The sequence below is a fragment of the Microtus pennsylvanicus genome, chromosome 14 (assembly GCF_037038515.1).
Source record: "Microtus pennsylvanicus isolate mMicPen1 chromosome 14, mMicPen1.hap1, whole genome shotgun sequence".
NCBI lineage: Eukaryota > Metazoa > Chordata > Mammalia > Rodentia > Cricetidae > Microtus > Microtus pennsylvanicus.
The window spans coordinates 36,776,924-36,799,106 of record NC_134592.1 but is presented as its reverse complement, the minus strand read 5'-3'; the positions used below and the strand labels follow the sequence as shown (position 1 = coordinate 36,799,106).

The following is a 22,183-nucleotide window of genomic DNA, read 5'->3' as shown; positions in this document are numbered from 1 at the left end:
CCGACCTCTTCTTCAAACCACGCCACGTTCCCTCCGCAAAATCTACCAAGTGCCGAGGAAACGGACTTTTCAGATCGTCCTGTGGTTCACTCTGCTCACACTAGGAGGACCAAGACTCTATGGTTAGCAATAACGAAGGGCCTTTTCCGTCGGCGCTTGCGCAGTGAGAGGTGGGCCCGCATGCGCGCTGGGTTGAGTGAGACGCACGCTGAGGAGTTTCGGCGTCCGGTCCTGCTGTGTGGAGTCTACTCGTTGCCATTAAGGAGCTCGGCGTGGGACCTCGGTTCGGGAGTCACACATACGCTTCAGGTGACTGGCCCCGCAGCCCGCTTCCCCAGGAACCCAGTTTAGTTTTGTGCAGTGACAGAGGGGTCGAGCCAGGCTAGGCCCCGGGCCCCTCTTCCCGTCCTTGCGCGGGAAGTGTCTGGACGCCGTCGCCCCCGCTCGCGGCTTGTTCGCTGGGTCTTCTCGCCCCTTGGGTGTCGGGTCCTGTGAGCCAGAAACGTGGTTGTGCGGGCGGAGGAACCCCGTCAAGGAACGTGGCCATCTGGATCCTTGTGGTGGGGAGGCCTCCGGAGAACGCCCCGACACCCCACCCTGGCTCGAGAGATCGGGCGCTTCGCTTTTACCGGGCTTTTTTTTCCCCCTCTCCCCCAGTAGACTACCAAAACTTTCCTCTGACTCGGTGGAGACTGAAGTGTTCGCCAGAGAGCCAATAGGGTAGACCATCGTTTTTAAGGAAAAAAGCAGGTTCAAGATAGTCCATAATGTGACCCCTGAAGTTGAAGATAGTTAAGTTTTCGCTTTTGCTGTGCATTTCGGTAGAGTGAAGTCAACCCTGGGATTGAAAAACATGCTGTTTATTAGGGGGTTCATTTGCCCTGCTTTGGCTACTGCGAGAATAGAACTGGGGTCTGTTTAATTATGGAAGCTGGAAGCCTAGTATTAAGGAAAATTTACGAGTTAAATGAGTGTTCACACACTTGGGGCTCTTTAATAAACCCCCAAATTAAGTATGCTTCAATTTTCATTAGGAATAAAGTAGTATTTCTTGAAGAAAGGGCGCATCCGAGAAGCCTTGATTTTTTTTTTCTCTTCATTAAGTTGGGGAGGAGGGGGAAGTCGACAGCCCCTCAAAAATGTCAGTTACGTGGAATTTTAGTGTCTCTTTTCAGTGCTTATGACGCCGGGTGGCAAGCGCCGATTCTCAGAAGGTGTAGGTGTGCTGGTAAACTTTGGAGCAGAACAAGTTTTTTCCCAACACAGTACACTTTGGAATGTTTGTTTCCTGTATCCGCTCTGGTGACGTGACAATGTACTGGTTCTAGAAGTCATGTGCCTACTCTTTTTTTTTTTTTTTTTTTTTTTTTGGTTTTTCGAGACAGGGTTTCTCTATGGTTTTGGAGCCTGCCCTGGAACTAGTTCTTGTAGACCAGGCTGGTCTCGAACTCACAGAGATCCGCCTGCCTCTGCCTCCCGAGTGCTGGGATTAAAGGCGTGCGCCACCACCGCCCGGCCCCATGTGCCTACTCTTAACAGGGGCGCGATACTGATAGTATAAGGTATTTGAAATTAGCTTCGAATTTGGATAATATCTTTTGAAAGATGAGGGGTTTGTTTTGTTGTTGTTGCTTTGCCTCAGAACATCAGAACAGCCTGTGTGGTGGTGTGTGCCTATAACCCCAGCTACACTAGAGGCAGAAGTGGTCTTTTGAGTTTGAGCGATGTCATGGTGCACACATCTTTTAAAACCAGCACTCAGAATGCAGAGACCGTTGCTCTGTGAGCTTGAGGCCAGCCAGAGCTACACCGTGAAACCCTGTCCAAAAGTAGTAGGGGGAAACACTTAACAGTGTTGTCATATTGTGATATATTGAGACTTTGTGGATAAAAAAACACATCAGACTTAGTGTTAAAAGACTTGGGTTTTGAGCGTGGTGGCACTCTCTTTTAATGCCAGCGACAGGTGGATCTTTGTGAGTTCAAGACCAGCCTGGTCTATAATTCGAGTTCCAGGAGAGCCAGGACTGTTACACAGAGGAACCCTGTCTCAAAAAAAAAAAAAAACTTGGGGTTTGATTCCTGGTTTTTTTTAGTGCTTGTGTATTTAGCTTGAGGTCATTTGATATTTCTGTTCTCTGCTTTTTCATAGCACCTTGCAGTCCTCCTAGTTTGTTGTCCCACTAGTACTTAATTCCCCAGAGAAGTTTTGTGTCAGTATTGTTTAGTACCAAAAGTTTGTTTCAACAAGTTAAACTGCAAAATGAAAAGGAATACATTGAAAATCATGAAAAGGACTGAATAAATTATTGATTTCTGTTTCATTGACAGAATACGTATGGACTTTTTAAAAATTGTTTTTAAAAAGTTACTAGCATTTTATAAAGTGATTTAGTAAGTCAGTCAATGTGAAAAGAATTCGTTTGTAGTTTCGAGCTACTTCTTTGTGCTGTAAGTAACGTACCATTAGCAGTGTTTATTTACTCTATATCTTGGGGTGGGGGATTTGTGCCTTCTAAAGAAGTAGCTGTATCTCCCTCCTGTGTCCTCTTACCCTGTTGCTTTAACCAGCAGATTAAGCCAAAGCATCACCTTTCCTCTTTGGAGAAATTTGCTGAATAAATATGATGAACAGCTGTTAAATCTCCTAGCATTGTTCCAGATTTATTTATTGAAAGTGTGTTTAATTTTCAAGTTTTCTATATACAAGTATTTGAAAACATTTGCACCCCTACTCTTAAGAGAAATACTGTTTAAAAACTGTTTCCAAATGAGTAATTCTAGCTGAATGTTGAATTTCTTTTGTTTATTAAATCCCTATTTTGTTCAGCTGCTCCAGAAATGAGTCGGCCACATGTTCCAGTTGGTTAAACAGTATTGTTGGTTCTGTCCTAATAGTTTGGCCTAATCATGGTATATGTTTTTAAAGTTCATATTAGATGTTTCTAGTGGTGATATTTCTTTGTGTCCAGATGTTCAGAGCACAGATTGGTTCAAAATTTAATAGGCTCAAATCTTGATTTTCATTACATATCAGTATATAAAGGAGCTAGTTGCTCACCCTGCACCTCCATCTCCTTATCTACAAATGGGGAGAACTAGAGAGAAAGTGGTACTCAAAGAGCTAGGCAGTAGGCAGATTGTGTAATAATAGTCCTGCCTGGTAGAAACAGATGTGTGAGTCCTACACACGTTTTTCTCAGTAGGTAGTAGAAATATGTGCATGTCAGGAAGTAGTTTTCAAACCATACTAGGACAGAACTTTGTTGTTCCATATGCTGGGTGTAGAGTATCTAATACCATATGCTGGGTGTAGAGTTGGTTGCGTGGTTGACTGGCTGAGTTTTTTTAAACAGGGTTTTTCTGGATAGCCCTGGCTCTCCTGAAACTCACTCTGTAAACCAAACTAGTCTCAAACTCAGAAATCTGCCCACCTCTGCCTTCCAGGTGCTGGACTTAAAGTCATGTGACACTAAACATAACTGAGTATCTAATTCTTAAGTCAGATATTGATGCCTTATTCCCAATCAACAAGAAAGTAAGTTACTAAGATTTTACAATTATTTCCTTGGGCCTTTAGGTGCTTTTTACTGTCTGTCTTCTGGGCCCTGACACAGTAAGTAGGTTATGATTAACAGGAAAGCATAAAGGTCCTCAGCTGCAATTAAAGCTTGGGGACTTCCTTTTTAAAGTGTAGTGCTAACTGGGATGGTTTTCAGCATATGGTCACTAAAGAGATGGTGCTGGAAACTGGGTGGATCAAAGAGAATAATTATAAGTGTCTTTAATAGATGGAGGTTAAAAGACACTTGAATTGTGGAGATTTATAAAGCACTTCTCAAGATTAGGCATATTTGTTAACAAAATAAAAAGAGGACTGGGTAGAGCTTGGTGGTGAAGTACTTCCTAGCATAGGCAAGACCCTAGTGTCTCAGACTATTGGAGGATAATACAAGTTAGAAATTACAATGGCTAAATTAAATTACTTGTGAATTAAATTTATTTTAAAGGGAAATAAATTAATTTTCCCCCTTTTAAGGGGCAGAGGTTCTCCTGGAACTCGGAACTCGTTCTGTAGACAAGGCTGGCCTTGAACTCAGTGTTCCACCGCCTCTGCCACTCAAGTGCTGGGATTAAAGGTGTGTGCCAACACGGCCAGGCAAGAAAATGAAGTCATTTTTTACTTTATAGGCCATCTCTCTAGCCCCTAAATTTTTAGGTTGTGATACTGTAATTTTGGCTACAGTGATAATATAATAGACTAGCTCATGAGTGGCAAGTAAGAAAGGATTTGCTTCATGTGTAAATAGAAACTTAACTCATCCGAAGCATCACAAAAAGTATTGGCTGTAACATTTGCCATATTGGTTAAGGAGTAGTTTTCCTTTTGCATGCTGTGTGGTAGCATCTGCCATATGAGCCAGCTTGGAGAAAGAGTAACTTAGGAATGTTAAAATTGTGTTATAGTGATCCTTCCTGTTCCTTGATAGTTCTTAAAATATTGGGTGATGGTATACCGTATTTTGGAGTTTTTGTTTTGAGATAACATCTATCTATATAGCCCGGGCTGTCTTCAAACTTATCATCCTCCGGAGCTTGGGATTACAGGTGTGCACCACGATGCCCTACTTAAGTGGTAATATTAAAATAGTGTTTTACTCGCGACATATTCCTTTAATCCTTAGGTCTCGCAGCACTTTATAGATAGTCATTATTTTTTATGGTTCCTCTAAAAGTGATCGCCTAAGCGTTACAAAACTATGGAGCAAATGAAAGCTAAAGCTTGGTTCCTGGGTATCTGTCCATTTTCTGACGTTTAGGGAGATGAGGAGACTAGTGCCTATTTTCTGTTGTTGTGTTCCTTTGTTGTCGGGATCTACAAAATTGATTATTTTTACCCTAGCGCAACCCTTTATTTATGTATTTGTTTATTTGTTTTAATTACAGAATGCCGGGTCTAAGTTGTAGATTTTATCAACACAGATTCCCTGAGGTGGAAGATGTAGTGATGGTGAATGTAAGATCCATTGCTGAAATGGGGGCTTATGTCAGCTTGTTGGAATACAATAACATTGAAGGCATGATTCTTCTTAGCGAATTATCCAGGAGACGTATCCGTTCTATAAACAAACTGATCCGCATTGGCAGAAATGAATGTGTAGTTGTCATTAGAGTGGATAAAGAAAAAGGTAAGTGAGAAAAAAAATAGCTAAGAAATATAAATTCTAAAGCCACAGAAGTTGCCTGTATAAAAACGTATTTAAAAGTATATATTTTTACACATACTGTCATTAAACTACTAAAGTTATTTTACATACAAAGTTGTTGAAGAAGCATTTGGGGGTTGGGAAGATAGCCGGTCGATTAAGTGCTTGCTTAATATGCAAGCTGGAGAATCCCAGAGCTCAAACAGAAAAGCCAGTTTTGGAGGCACAGGCTGGTAATCCCAACCCTGGGGTGATAAAAAAAATCTGGGGATTCATGACCAGCTAGCTGAACTTACTGAGTGAGACCTATCTCAAAAATCAAACTGAAAACTCCTGAATAAACATGCCCGAGATATAGCCTTGACTAACGTGACATACATGGTATACACACATGCAAACATATAAACATACCCATATCTGTGTATCCACAAGACTCATTTGTCTAAAGCTTTAAATAAAAAAATTTTAAAGGATACCAATTAACTAGCTAAGCAAAAACCTTTTATTGTAATAGTAGTAGTAGTCTAATAAGTACATTCTAGAGTTAGTTTTGTGGCCAAATAACTTGAAGCTTTTCAATATTTATGAGGATTTTGGTAATTAACTCATTATAACCAAAAAGAAACCTAGTTAACTCATCAGTATTTGTAAGGGAGGCCCCCCAGAGAAGTCAGCTCAGAACGAACACACCCAGACAAGTTTTCAGCATGAAGGACATTTATTGATTGAGGGGTTGGCGGGACTGCCACCTCCAGATAGGACAAAGACATACAGGAGGTGTTTCTGCAGGAGTGGTTTTTTACAGAGAAAGGGGGGGACAAGTCTATGATAGGATGAGTTGATAAGGCTAGCCAAATAATGAATTTTAACTGCTAGACCTTGGTGTTTTGTCTCAGGAACTAGTCGGTGGCCAGCGTGGGGCAATCTTTAAGGAATCTAATGGTTTAACAAGGGAGGGGCTGGGTCAGGTGATGGCACATGACTTTAATGCCAGCGCTTGGCAGAGCCAGCACATCTCTGAGTTGAGTTCGAGACCAGTCTTGTCTACGGAGCACATTTCAGGACAGCCAAGGCTACGAAAGATATAAAAAATGGGGGTTAGGGAAGCATCCTGGAAGCTAGATTCATTGGTGTATCCCTATGGTCCCAGCTAATCAGAAGACAGTAACCCTCAGAGTACTTGACAGTGTAATAAGATCCTGTCTCGACTGAGAGTAGCTAACATGAAATAGAAATCCTGGGTTTGAACTCTGGTACCATAAGAAAAGATATGGGAGGAAAAAATACAGTAAATATAGTATTATTGGCAATTTTGATTTGTACTATTTTGGTTACCCACAATTCTAAAACACTAGTAATTATCTTAAGAAAGAATAAATTTACATACTTCTGTTATAGCATATTACTAAAATTGTTCTGTTTTACAAATTTTTTTACTATGCTTAAATTACATTTATCATAGGTATAAATATGTTAATAAAATATATAGTCTTATATCACTTCAGACAGAAATGTGGGGGTTGGGATTGTTGTTTAGTAGTAGAACACTTGCCAAGCATATAGACATTAAGTTCTAAGCAAAATAGCATAGTAACATAATTTTTTTAATAAGATCTCACTGAGTTGCCCTGTGTTACCCTGGTTGGCCTGGAACTTTTTTATGTAAATCAGGCAGGCCTCCCAGCTATAAGATCCAGCCACCTTTCAAATATTATTGTATTATACTTGCTCCCGCCCTCTTTTTATTATTATTATTATTATTATTATTATTAGGTATACAATATTCTGTCTGTGTGTATGCCTGCAGGCCAGACAAGGGCACCAGACCCCATTCCAGATGGTTGTGAGCCACCATGTGGTTGCTGGGAATTGAACTCAGGACCTTTGGAAGAGCAGGCAATGCTCTTAACCTCTGAGCCATCTCTCCAGTCCCTCCTGCCCTCTTTTTAAACATTGGCACAACCCTGTTTTCCCAGTAGCCAGGAAGCTGAGGCAAAAGTATCCTGAATTTAATGGCAGCCTGAACTATTACCAAGGCCGTTCTCAAAATAACAGAAGCCCCAAGGAGGAATACGTTCGGAGACAAGTTTTAATTGATGTCATTGATACAAACATCATAGTGTTCTTACAACTTAAATCTTGTAAGATTACCTTCATGTAGGTAGTCTTTCAGTGACCAAAGTGTCATTGTGTGGCGCATGACTCTGCAAGTAGGGACTGGTGCTGTCCACGGGTTTTTTTGTTGTTTAGCCTGTCCTGGAACGAGCTCTTGTAGACCAGGCTAGCCTTGAACTGACAGAGATCTGCCTTCCTCTCCCTCCTAAGTGCTGGGATTAAAGGGATGTACCACCACTGCCTGGCCTCACAGTTTTAAACATAACAGTAAATTTTAAATTATATCCCTCAAAGATAGTGGGGAACTAGTGCACATTTAGCTCTAGGGTGCAGTAGAGAGGCGAAGAAAATGCAGAACAGTGTAAATGTATTTTTCTTAAATGCAATGTATTTGATAACTAAAACAAAGGACAAGACATGAGATACTAAATATGTATGGTTTTTACATTGTACATGCATTGGGATGATGCTGACAATAAATAGGACATATATTGTAATTCTTGAAACAACCACTGAAAATAAAAATAAGACTCATCCAAGGGCTATTGATAGATGAGAGCTACACTTACCTTTGTGTATTTGGGAGCTGAGTATCAGGTCCTCAAAAAGTGGAGAGAGAGAGAAAAAAACCCAGTGTATATGTGCTCAATAAAGATTAGTGATGTGAAATAAAAATTTAAAGTCAGTGAAGTAGTTAGAGGTTTAGATAACCTTTGACTGGTTAATTTAAGAGCCATATCAGAAAGGAATTTATTACAAACATTGATCAACTACATCTACAAAAAAATAGAATATATATGCTTCAGATGTGCATGTCATACTCACTAAAATAATAAGTTGGGCCATATATAATAGAGCTTTGAGTAATTTTTTTTTTGCTTTGAGTAAATTTTAAGGTTAAAATCATATGTTCTGATTGTAGTGAATGTTTGAATCATTATCATTTTATCTTGGAAGGGTAAAATATATAAAATAACATTTTATAAATATTGTTGTTTATGTTAGAAAAACCTAAAGTGATTAGGTTTTTAAATCAAAGAGAAAATGAGAGCGTCTGGGAGTATGTGTCAGTGGAAGAGCCTTGCCTAGAAAGAATATAATGCTTTGGGTTTGAACCCCAACCAGAGAAGAGTAGGGGTAGGGTGTCCGTGTATAGAGGGTGGTAAAGCATGATCAGGTGGAGGCAGGCAGGTGACTGTGAGATCAAGACCACCTGGACTATATTGTGAGACCTTTATTATTATTATTATTAAAAACAAAAGCAAGCAATTTATTTTAATACTCAAAATTATGTGTACTGTTATTTATACCCAGTTATCAACAGTGTTAAAAAAGCAACTGAATGGTAGAAACATTGTCTTTTTAAAAATAATGCTGGAGCTGGAGAGATAGCTCAGCACTGACTTTTCTTTTGGAGGACCTGGGTTTGATTGCCAGCGCCCACGTGGCAGCTTACAACTTTCTGTGGCTTTACCTCCAGGGCATCCAACACCCTCACACAGATGTATATGCAGGCAAAACACCAATGCACATAAAAATAAATATGTCATTTTAAAAATAATAATGCTGAGAAAATTGGTTGTCCATATGCTAATAAATACGAAGCATGATTCATAAATGCTCCTTTAAAAAATAACCTATAGGGCTGGAGATATTAGCACTGATTACTCTTCCTGAGGTCCTGATTTCAATTCCCAGCAACCACATGGTGGCTCAAAACCATCTGTAATGAGATCTGATGCCCTCTCTGGTGAGTAGGCATATATTGCAGACAGAACATTGTATACATACTAAATAAAAATCTTTTTAAAAAATTGAAAAAAAAAAATAACCTATAGTAAAAAAAAAAAAGAACCTAAAGTCATCGATGTCCATCAAAATTGAAACTAGTATTTTTAGAAGAAAGCATAAAAGTAAATTTTGATGACTTTTTTGTTGAAGTTGCTCAGATTAAAACATATTAAAAAAATAATCTGTGAGAAGAAAAATTGGTAATTTGGACTCCTTCAGTGTAAATAAAGACTTAAGTTCTTTGGGAAATACAGTTAGAGAATTAAAAGGTAATAGAAATTTTGTGTGTAGATTTTGTATTGTGGTCTCATGACCTTGTTCTAACCAGGCATAGGATTGTGGGTGTCCGTGGTCTGGATATTTGACAAAATCTGTCATCTTTCTTGAGTTCTAGTTCCATCAGGTTAAAAGGCTAGGATCTCTGGGAAAGAGAATCTACTATGCAGATTCTTTTACGGATTTTAAGGGTGCTTTTGGTCCTGCCATCGGAATATAAAGATCACACAGAAGATGGCAATGTTATTTTTATTGAAGATCACCTCTGGTTTCTTTAGTGTGGTTTTGAGGCAGGGTTTCTTGTGCTGACTTGCTTTAAACCTTCTCCCTTCTCCCTCCACCACTTCAGTTTTAGAATTAACAGGCATATGTCACTTCACCTGATTTGACAGTAGCCTCTTAATCAAATCATAGCAATTCTCAACTGTCTGTATGCTTAAGAAGAGGCATTTAAGTAACTTTCAATTAAATTGAAAATTATTAATTCTTTCCAGAATAATAAAGAATATATAACTATCTTGTTCTAAATGTCTCATCTTAAGCAGTCCTGTGTCAATATGATTTTAATAGGAATAATTATAAGCTTCTCAATCAGAAACTTAATTTGCTTATAAACTTGTTTCTAATCATATGCTTATATTTCAACAAATAAAACTTACTTTTAAATATTTTCATACAGGATATATTGATTTGTCAAAAAGAAGAGTTTCTCCAGAGGAAGCAATCAAATGTGAAGACAAATTCACAAAATCCAAAACCGTGAGTTGATTCTCTTTGTTAAGGTTTATTTATTTAATGTATGAGTGTTTTGCCTGCATGTATGTGTGTGCACTCTGGCTGTGTGTGGTTCTCCAGGTCAGAAGGGGGCATCAGATCCTCTGGAACTGCGTTCATAGATGATTTTGAGTCACTGTGTGGCTGCTGGGAATTGAACCTAGGTCTTCTGCATGACCAGTAGTACTCCTGCTACCCGAGCAGTCTTCCAGCCCCTCATTCTCTGTTTTTAATGATATTACTGGTGGCTTTGCCTTTTATTAGTGTTTTGTTCTTTTCTGCTGTGTGTATTCCTATCCTCAAAATAAAATACCAAGAAAATGTTGGAATAAAAATATTTTTTTTTTAATTTTGGTTAATCCAATATGATAGATTGACACCTGGAAAGCAGGTCTCCAGGTGCACCTCTAAGGGATGGTCTTGGTTAAGGTTAATTTGTGTGAGAAGATTCGTCTTATTTGTGAACGGGACCATTTCCTGACCAGGGGATTCTGGCTATATGAAGTAGAGGGATCAAGCTAAGCACTAGCCTGTATGCATTGATACATGCTCTCTACTGTTGACTGCTGATGTGACCAATTTTCTCAGACTTCTGCCTCTGACTTCCCTGCCTGAAGTGTAACCTAGTATTTTAAGCCAAATAAACCCTTTTTCCTTTATATTGCCTTTGTTAGGATATTTTATCCCAGCAACAGAAAAGAATCTAAGAAACCCAGTAAAGCAAATTATAATGATCCCAAGTCCAGCAGACCATGATCCAAATCTCTCCATTCATTTTAAGTGTTTATACATCTGAAGCATGTGAAATAAGTGTATTTTTTAAAAAAAAAAGTAAAACCTCTTTTCATATTCAGAACTAACCCCTTTGGCATTAGTTGGCTACATATTAGAAATGCAGAATTTCAAGTCAGGCATGGTGGTACATGCTTTTATTCCCAACACTTGTTATCAGCATAGGAGTTTATGGTCAGTTTGACTATGCAGGACCACCCTGTCTCAAAAAGAGAGACTAGGATTGTAGTTGAGAGGCAAGAGCATTTACCTAGGATAGAGAAGGCCCTGGGTTTGAGTCTTTACACTGTCAAAGAACTAAAGGTGTTACTGTGGTCCTGTTGTTTTGTTAAAGCATTGCTCTGGGAAACTTGCATATTTCTGTTCTCTCCAGGACACTGTCACATTACTTGCCTTGTACAGTGACGTGTACCTATAGCCCTTCCTGCATGGGAAGCTAAGACAGAAGTTTTTGCTTCAGCTTACTCTGCAATATAAATATAGCAAGCCTAAATCTCATAAAACAACAGCCTAAACAAGAGTATGTTCCCAGGCTGATAAAATGAAACAAGTTTAGGACCCTTTCTTAGTCACTTTTCATGTGAAATATGAAACAGTTTTTTTGTTACATTTGTTTGTTTTGGTGTTTGTGTGTGTGTGTGGTAGAGGTTAGAGGACACTTGTGGGGACCAAGTCTCTCCTCCTACCATGTGGGTTAAGGATTGTACTCGGGTCATCCCTCCTAACAGTAAGCACCTTTATCCATTCCCTGAGCCATCTTACTAGCTCATAAAATTTGTATTTTTCAGGGAGTTTGCTGGGTAAGTAAAAGGAAGGATAATTATTAAATTATAATAGCAAACAAAATATTAAAATCTCAATTCTATGCATTCATAACAGTTTTCTCCTTAAAATAGTATAGTTTTGTATATACTTGATCTGTGCAGGAGTTCTCTTGGCAATGAAAGATACTAAGTGCCTTATTGCAAGTGAAACAAATCCAAAGATGTTAATTTGTTTGAATACCCCCAAGTTGTATCATACTTCTTATACCCACTTCAGCTAATTATTATGAAGTAGTGAATATTTCTTTATGGAGAAAGAACTTGCAGTTATAGGTGTTACTTTCAGGAATTATTGAAGTAATTTACATCTACTAAGGTATGACAATGCCTCTTCTTTGTAGCTCTCTGATTTTCAAATTACTGAGTTTTTCATTGTGTGTCTAGGTTTACAGCATTCTTCGCCATGTTGCTGAGGTATTAGAATATACCAAGGATGAGCAGCTGGAAAGCCTGTTCCAGAGGACTGCCTGGGTCTTTGATGATAAGTACAAGAAGCCTGGATATGGTGCTTATGATGCCTTTAAGCATGCAGTCTCGTAAGAAAACCTTGATTCTGCCTCTATGTCTTTCCTGATTACCTAGCACCCACAGGTCCTTGTCACATTTAGCTGTAAAAATATTTCAGTGTGATGTGGTCAAATATATATAGTTTTCATATGCCATATTTACTTGGATTCATCTCACACTTCTTTGTAAATTTCATAGTCATTGGATGATTTCAGGACCAATATGGGCATCTTATCCAAAATAGTACAGCCTCTTGCTTATTGCAGTTGCTTGGACCCTTTGTTCTGTCACATTACCTTTCATGTGGCCTCACAATAGACCTTTTTCATTAGATTTGTTTTGCCTTTAAAAACCTATAGTTCATACATTTTGTTCTTTCACCATGTATTTGGCTGTTTCCAAACCTGTTTTTCTCTCTGTCTATAACGTTTCCTTTCCTGACTTTGTAATCTGACATGGAAACTCTGTGAGATGTCATTTTCGATAACTTTCTTGCCAGTAGTAGAGCTTTGCCAAATTACACTCCGTGTTAGTTCTATAGTTAATATTCCCCTAGCAACTGTAGATAGATACTGCTGTTTTCCTTCCTCTACACCATCATTTGGTATATGTCAAATTTTCTTTCTTTTTGCCATAATTGATTTGCATGCTCCTGCTTGTTGATGAAGTCAACAGCTTTGTGTCTTTATTGATTGTAAATGTCAGTCTGTGTTTGTCTTTGTCATCATATGACAGTGTATATATCTCTGTCAATATGTCTTGTTATTTTGTGCAGGCTAAAGGAAAAGTCCTTCATGCAGCTTCTATCTCTTTTCATTGAAACCCCATGTCATTAGCTTGGATCCTTGCTTATGTTAGTCCTTTTTGCATATTATAACTTTTTGTAACATTTGCCTCTGCTTGTTAGTGTCTACTGTTCTTTTGGCTACCCTTGGAGGGGGGATTAAAGGCATGCACCACCACTGCCTGGATCTCTTTTAAAAAGTTATTCTTTCTCGTTCCAATTTGTTGAGTTAACATGCCAGTGTTAGTTTAGCTAAACCCTTCCCTGATCCAGGTCTTGGACACTTGGGAGGATCAGATGACATACTGGTCTCTAGCCCTACTAACTGCACTAATTCCTTCCTGTCCCGCTGCCCAAATGTTTGTTCTTTCTAAGCTGGATTCTAAGTCCTTGAAATAGAGTGATAATTACTTGAAAATGCGTAAGTTAATTATAATAGAATGTCAGATTCGTATTAAAAGGTATTAAATTGTTTATATTAGCCCAGTTTTTGTTTTGAAAATCAGTTGAGTGTTTTCTGTGCCATATAGTAAGTACTTACATTGCTTCATTTAATATAGCAGTTCTGTGAGACACTTCCACCTCAATTTACACATTTTGAAAGAGAAACTAACACATAGTTAAAACTGCAAAACCAAGAGTTCAACTTCCATGCTGAAATTCTTGCTTATTATTTGTATTATTCTGCCGCATGTGTTCAGTTTCAGTTATCAGTAATATTACCTTGACATTTTTTGTTTGTCTTTCTGTTTTTTTCAGTGACCCATCTATCCTTGATAGTTTAGATTTGGATGAAAATGAACGTGAAGTACTCATTAACAATATTAATAGGCGTTTGACCCCACAAGCTGTCAAAATTCGAGCAGGTAAGTGGCTTCTAAATGACTTTATTGTGTGTGCCTAAACAAGCTGATAAGTAGTGAGACTTAACCAAAGTACTTGTTGCTGGATCAACAAGTATAAAATTTTCTAAATGTTTTTCTTTTGTAACAATAGTTTTAACGTTTTATTTGGTTTGAGTTTAGTGGGGTTTTGTTTGTTTTTCCAGGGGTGGGGGTGTTTGTTTTTTGATGGCTTTGGGCTTTTGTTTTGGCTCTTAGAATCAAACCAGGACTTCATACATGCTGGGGAAGTATTCCACCACAGTCTCATACCTACACCAAGAAATTACTTCTACAATAGCATAAAATATATTGGCACAAATGAAAATAGTCATGGAAGCTCAGATAACCTTAATTTAGCCCTTTAACATAAGGAATTACATTTTGCACTAGTATACAATTTAAAATATTTCAGCAGGACATTGGTATCTTTCTATGTCTCTGTATTGACCCTATGTCAATCATCTGGATATTTTCAGACATTCTTCCTTTGTGGCTACTTTCCAAGATCTTGCAGTGATTCTCAACCTGTGGGTCTTGACCCATTTGGGGGGTTGAATATCCTGCATATCAGATGTTTATGGTTCATAACAGCAGAAAAATTGCAGTTATGAAGTAGTAACAAAATTTTATGGTTGGGGGCCACAACAGCATGTGGAATTTATTAAAGGATTGCAGGGTGAGGAAGGTTGAGAACCACTGGTATATAAGAATGGACTGCATTCTTAGCATTCATGAAGGCCTGGGTTCAGCCCCTAGTAAAAATGCATTAATTTCACACAGTTGCAAAAATAAGTACTTATCCATCTATTCAGATGTTGTAAAAGATTTGCTGGCTCAGGTTGACAAGATGACACAGCAAGTAAAGCTACTTGCCAACCAGCCTGACAACCTGTGTTCAAACCCAGGACCTATGGAGCAGAAAGAGCCCCTCCCACATGTTGTCCTCTTTGACACCCACATGCTCGTGTGTGCCCCTGTACACACAAGGTACACAATTAAGTGTAATAAAGTAAAAAGGATTGCTGGGCCAAGTGGGGTACGGTTTCTAAATAGCTCTAGATATTTTGTTGTCTCAGTGTTTGATAAATGTCTTGCCGGGCGGTGGTGACGCCCACCGCCTTTGATCCCAGAGTCAGAGGCAGGCACATCTCTGATTTCAAGGTCAGCCTGGTCTACAGAGTAGGTTCCAGGATATCTAGGACTGTTTCTCAGAGAAACCCTGTCTCAAAAAACAGAAAATTATTGTCCTTTGTAAAATCCTCCTTCCTCAGCTTCTCTATGTTGAGATCACAGGGATATGACCACATACCTAACCACAGTCAGATATTTTCAGCAGTGAAAATACATTTCTAATTGAGGTTAATGTTGTATTTATACGATATAACTTCAACTCTCTGATTCTTTTATCTTTCCTTATTGTCACTTCTGGTGCCAGCCTTTGAATTTTTGTAATTTTAGATATTGAAGTAGCTTGCTATGGTTATGAAGGAATTGATGCTGTAAAAGAAGCCCTGAGAGCAGGTTTGAATTGTTCTACAGAAACCATGCCCATCAAGGTAAGTTACGCATTTTCTCTCACCCTGCTTGTTAGAACCTTGCAATTGACCTGTGTGCTGGCAGTTGAACCCAGGGCCACTAAGTTATATCCAGTCTTTTTTTTTTTTTCTGTCTTTTTTTTTTTTTTTAAAGCTGGTCATGTTTGATAGGAAATTATAGCTCAGTGGCAAAGTCCTTGCCTGGCATATTCATTGCCCAGAGTTTAATTCTCCGTACCTTAAAGAAAAGTATCGTGGGAATTGAGAGCTACTTCAGATTAAGAGCTACTGCTCTTACAGAAGATCTGATTTGTGTTCCGGCCCCAGTGGATATGACACCTCTGGTACCATGTGCCGTACACATGGTAAACAGAGACACATAATTTAAAAGTAAATAAATAAAATTACAAAAACATGTCATGTCTCTTTTTTTTTTTTCCTCCCTCTCAGAGTGGTATAGTCTTTTCATGATATTTCTGGGCAGTTGTTACAGGTGTGGCTTTTTGTTAGTACTACAAAATGGGGAAGGGCTCCTATAGTGAGTGAGCCAGCAATATTAAATCTTTACAGTGAGGAATTACAGTGCTCAAAATGTTTATGCACAGCACCTTCAGGAGGGTAACATTTTTTCAACAACAGTCATTCAATTTTGATGACGTTTGCCTAACTGGATAATCATTACTTGGGATTTCTTAGAAGAATTTCATCAGTGTGGAGTGGTTAGCCGTTTGCTTTTTTTCTTTCTTTTTTAGATTTATTTTATTGCCTGACATGGTGGTACATGCCTTTAATTCCAGTACTTGGGAGGCCGAGGCAGACAGATCTCTAAATTCAAGGCCAGCCTGGTCTACAGAGTGTGAGACTATGTCTTAAAAGGGAGAGAGCCAGACAGTGGTAGCACACGCCTTTAATCCCAGCACTTGAGAGCAGGCAGATCTCTGAGTTTGAAGCCAGACTGGTCTACAGAGCTAGTTCTAGACAGCTAGGGCTGTTGCCCGAGAAATCCTGTCAAAAAGAGAAAGGAAAAATGGGGAGAAAATACTTTTACTTTATGCCTGCAGGTGTGTACCATGTCCATGCCTGATGCCCACACAGACCAGAAGAGGGCATCAGATCTTCTAGAAAATCTGAAGTTACAGATGGTTGCGAACCAAACTGGGATCTTCTGCAAGAGTAACATATGTTCTTAACCACTGAGCCATCCTTCCAACTCCAGTTACCCATTAGTTAGATGACAAATACCCAACAGTTTTAATTCTTCATATTCCATATTGCAATGGACTATTTATACGAACTGGATTAGATCATTGTGTCAATGATCTGTTGCTGTTGTTGGTATTAGTTTACAGCTTGACAGATTTAGAATTCGTTTGGTCATGTCTGTGCAAGATTGTCTTAATTATGTTATGGTATACTGACCCAACCACTGTAGATGACACCTTTGTCTGAATGGAATCATCGGCTGTGTAAATGGAGAGGGATCTAAATAATTGGATGCATGCATTCATTTCAGTCCTCTGAATTCAGACGTAGCGTGACTAACTGCTTCAGATTCCCACTGCCTTGACTTTCCACTGTGATGGACTATGCCTTGAATTGAGGGCTAAAATAAGCCCTTCCTCCCATAAATTGCAATTGTTAGAGTGTTTTTTTATCAACTTGTTGAGAAACGAAACTAAGAGACTGGCCGGGTGGTGGTGGCGCACGCCTTTAATCCCAGCACTCGGGAGGCAGAGGCAGGAGGATCTCTGGTAGTTCGAGGCCAGCCTGGTCTACAGTAGCTAGTTCCGGGACAGGCACCAAAGCTACAGAGAAATCCTGTCTCGAAAAACCAAAAAAGAAAGAAAGAAACTAAGAGACTGTATTAATAAACTGATCTTTAAAACTGGGGGCAAATTGAGCTGATGCCTTCATGCAGCAAATTAATAAAACAATTTTTGAATATTCTGGGTAAGTATATTCATAGCTTTATTTCTGTTTTTCTCCTATAGATTAACCTGATAGCTCCACCCAGGTATGTGATGACGACGACGACACTAGAGAGAACAGAAGGCCTCTCTGTTCTCAATCAGGCTATGGCAGTCATCAAAGAGAAGATTGAGGAGAAGAGAGGCGTGTTTAATGTTCAAATGAAGGTGAGATCTGCATCTTATTTTTTTCCTTTGTTCTTAATATTTTTGTGGTTTATTTGGTTTTTGTTGTTTTGGGGGTTTTGTTTTGTTTATTGTTTGTTTTTTTGCTTTTGATACAGGATCCCATGTAGTCCAGGCTTGTCTCCATCTCCCTGTAGTTGAATCTAGCCTTAGCCTATTTAATTTTCTTTTTAGTGTGTGTGCCCAGGTATGCTGACCCATGGGTGCACATGTAAAGGCCAGAGGTCAGCGTCAGATATCCTCTATCTTTATATATATATATATAACTTTATTTCATGTGCATTGGTGTTAAGGTGTCAGATCCCCTGGGACTGGAGTTAAAGACAGTTGTGAGCTGCCATCTGGATGCTGGAATTTGAACCTGAATCCTCTGGAAGAGGAGCCAGTGCTCTTAACCTCTGAGCCATCTCTCCAGCCCTTCCTCCTCTTATCTTTTTTTGTTAAGACTCACTGAACCTGAAGCTCAAGAGCCACCAGTCTTCACTCCTAGCTTCAGGTCCTTAGCATTGTGCCCAGCTTTCTGTGGAGCTGCTAGGGTTTGAACTCCAGCCCTCATACTTGTGCAGGAGGCACTTCATCTACTTAGCTACCTTTTCAGCCTATTGTCTCCAGGACCGGTATGTTAGAAGGAGAAAACTTACTCCCAAAAGTTGTCTTCTCAACTTCAAAAGCACAACATGACACGCATTCCCACACTCTATTTATAAATAGAGTATTGTGTCAGATGAATTGAATATGACGGCCCATGCCTGTAATCTCAGGGCTTGGGAAACTGAGGCCAGGATAATTGCCTACAGTTCAGAGCCAGTCTTGTTAGCATACCAAGGCTACCTGCCTAGTTACATACTAAGTATAAAGTAACCATTGATAGATAGTATTCCTAAAAGAGGGAGTTGTTTGGTAATAAGAACTATTAGCACTAGGCTATCATATTTGGGATAGACATTTAGGCCAGTGGTGTTAGGGGTTTTCCCCTCAAGGAGAAAAATAGATAATAAAAAAATTGCTAGGCAGTGACACCAATCTAATTTCAGCACTGGGAGGCAAAGGCAGTAGGGCTGCCTTGTCTACATAAGGAGGCCCTGTCTCAAACAATAATCTGTCTTTCCCTCATCACTATATAAACAGAACCTAATTTCCATATACTGTATGTCTGTGTGTATAGAACAATTCATTCTCTGAGGAAGCATAGTTTATCTTGAACCCAGAATAACCTTTTTTTTTTTTTTAAAGCAGGACATTGGTGGTCTTTGTGATCACTGAATCCATGTTTTCAGTTAAGCTTATTACAATGGCAGAAAGTACTGTTCCACCGTAGTGTGCATTATTTGCCTGTACTGTCTTGTCTTGTATTTTGTTTTAATTTTCAGCTAATAGAACTTATTCGGAGGTAAGTCAGCACGGGTATGACTGAATTATTAGAAATGAAAGTACTTAAGTTATATTTTAAACACTGGCCAGTAATACTATTGAAATCCAATCTGCTCTTGCTGTTCAGTTCATTTTGAATTTATGCCTCTTCCGCAGCCTAAAGTGGTCACAGATACAGATGAGACTGAGCTTGCAAGGCAGCTGGAACGGCTAGAAAGAGAAAATGCAGAGGTGGATGGAGATGATGACACAGAAGAAATGGAAGCCAAAGCTGAAGATTAGCCTTGTGGGAAACAGTGATTTAAGGAATACAAAGCTGCCATTCCTGGCTGGAAACCCTAGACTTGAAAGTTTTCCAGTATTGAAAACTTCAAAGCTGAATATTTTTATTTCCAAGTATTCAAGTGTTCAACAAACCAGAATCTAACCGCCCTCCTTGTGTCAGCCACAAAGAAGCTCTAACACCTTAAGCATTTTTTAAGGGAGTGGCTTGATTTGACCAGAGGCAAATCTTAAAGAGCAGCCCTAAAATTGGGCTTTCGGTTTCCATTTCTGATGTCTCTGGATTCAGTGCCTCCATGAGATTTACCAGGGGCACCCAACACAAACAGTCCCAACCTTCCTATATAAAATGTATTCAAGCCAACATCAAATAAATTTCTGGGATGTTTAACTTTAAGCTTCTTCCTTATTGTCACCAGTTAAAACTAGTCTGAATGTTCAGATCCTAGTTCTCTATGTGAGAAGTAAACGGTAAGTAATGAAGTGACCTTTGCAGTAACAGACTTTCAGAAGGAAGGTGCAGGGAAGCCATTGTAAATTTAACCGTAGTGAATTTGATCCCAAGTGGAGAAAAACCTTGAAATTTAATTAAATTAAAGAATTATGTGCCTGTTAACCTGTTTGAGACCAGTGACAACTTGGATAAGAGAAGTCATCAGTCCCTTTGGTGTATACTAAACTGTGTCCCTTAAAGTTATAAATCTAAGGGTCTTTATAAAGCTCTGCTGCTTTGATGTAGTTACTCTGAGCAGCATCGCCCAACTGAAAGGGACATTTCCTCTTTATCTGGTAGGTACTACTTAGATCTTTAGTTGTGTTTTATTTATATATATATATATATATAGTTTTTCTTTGTTTAGCATAGTAGTCTATTAGCTTTTTAATCTTATGGTCTAACCTCAGAAGACCCATTTCCAAGGAATAGTGCTCGCCAGTTGGCATGCCAAGTTGCTGGTTGTTACTATTTTCATTGCTACTTTATAACTATAATTTTACTACTGTTATGAAATTTTTTAATGTTCCTTTTTTACCTTCACAGACTAGTAACACATAAGAAGCTATAGCTACTGTCATCAAAATGTAGAAAATTATTTAGTTTGGCATGCTTGTGTTAGGATACTTGTACTATTTATTATCTTTAGGCAAACTTAAAAGCCTAGTCAGTCTAGTACTAGATTGAGTAGTAAGGGTTCTAGAGTTGGGCATGGTAGCATATCCTCTAGTACTTGGAAGGCTGAGGTGGAAAGATTCCTTGAGCCCAGAATTGTTGATCAGCCTTGGCAACCATTGCTAGCCCTGTGTCTCAAGAGGATTGGAAATTAGTGTTGGGGGATACTTTGCCACTTAGGAGAGTTTTTTCAGCTTTTTAATCTAATGGTCTAACCTCAGATGACCCATTTCTAAAGAATAGTGCTCGCCAGTTGGCATGCCATGTTGCTGGTTGTTACTTTCATTGCTACTTCATAACTGTAATTTTGCTACTGTTTTTATTGAAAATGTCTCTGGTTTTCGATGGTCTTAGGCAACCCCTGTGAAAAGGTCATTCAACCCCCAAAAAGGATCGCAACCCACAGGTTGAGAACCACTGGTCTAAAAGCATCAAGAAACAAGTTTAGGACTAGGTATGGTAGTGTACGCTTTTAATCCTAATCCTAGCAGGCAGATTTGAGTTGAAGGCCTAGCTGGTTTGTATATCAAGTTACAGGCCATCTAAGACTACATAGTGACTGACACCCTATTTCAAAAAAAAAAATAAAAAAAATTCAAGCTTACAAAGCAAAGCATGGAGGTATATTATCAAAGCTGCAGTAACAACTATAACCCCAGCTGTTCCAGAAACACAGGAACACTGTGTTAGAGACCAGTTTGGGCAACTGCTCTAAGGATTTAAGAATATAGTTGTTAGCCTAGTCTGTGCCTAGCATGGGATCAGTCCCCATTATCAGAAAAGAAGAAAAAATACATTATCAAATATGCCCTTTTCCTGGTAATTGTTTACTGAAAAATCTTTATATTAAAAAAAAAACAGTTGAAGCCAGACATGGTAGCGCCTAGATCAGCCTGGTCTACAGAGCAGTTCTAGAACAGACAGGCTACACAGAGAAACCCTGTCTCAGAACCAAAAATTAAAAATAGCTGGGGTTTCATGATGATTTTTATCCCATCTAGACTTTCTTGATGAACACAGTTGTGTAAATGGTGACCCTAGCCAGAGTAAAGATCAGTCCTTCACTAACATTGTGGTGAGAACTGAGCTCCATGAGGTCCAGAATACTCAGCCATGGAAGACAACAGAATGGACAACGAATGGAACAACTTCGCACGTCTTGGTTTTCCCACCAAAGCCTTCTCATTAACAATGCTAACAGTTCTGTTTTCCCTCTTCTGCCTCGGATTACAGTCATTCGTCCATACAACAAAATGAGCAGTGTTTTGTTTCCTACATTATTTGAAATGGACTAAAAAAATTAAATGTTGAAACTGCTTTTATATCAGTTTTATAGTCAAACATACCAATTCTCATGAATATGTTAAAGCTTGGGGGGTGGTTTTGCTTTGTTTTGTTTTGTTGGTACTTTGAGACACAGGGTTTCTCTGTAGCTTTGGAGCCTGTCCTGGAACTAGCTCTGTAGACCATGCTGGCCTTGAACTCAGAAAGATCCACCTGCCTCTGCCTCCTGAGTGCTGGGATTAAAGGCGTGCCCCACCACCGCCTAGCTGTGTTTTGTTTTTGAAGATGTTCAAGTTCTTAATGAGCTGCGTCAGTCTCTGCCGCGGAGTAGCAGCACATTCTGCTGTGTGCACCAGCCATTGGTGTCCTTTTCCGTCAAGAGCTATTAACGTGAGTAGGGATAAACGTTCTGGTACCTTGCCAGCTTTACTGTTTT

The 22,183-nt window shown here is 39.1% G+C and overlaps 1 protein-coding gene across 1 annotated transcript; it reads left to right on the top strand.

The window, feature by feature from the left end:
• The first annotated feature begins 40 nt into the window (after positions 1-40).
• Positions 41-19,686, top strand: Eif2s1 (eukaryotic translation initiation factor 2 subunit alpha). The gene is made up of 8 exons (XM_075947372.1): positions 41-309; positions 4,948-5,189; positions 10,069-10,148; positions 12,164-12,315; positions 13,830-13,936; positions 15,413-15,510; positions 17,481-17,624; positions 19,170-19,686. The coding sequence occupies exons 2-8, from the start codon at positions 4,949-4,951 to the stop codon at positions 19,293-19,295; spliced, it is 948 nt and encodes a 315-aa protein (XP_075803487.1). The 5' UTR covers positions 41-309; position 4,948; the 3' UTR covers positions 19,296-19,686.
• Positions 19,687-22,183: the final 2,497 nt, after the last annotated feature.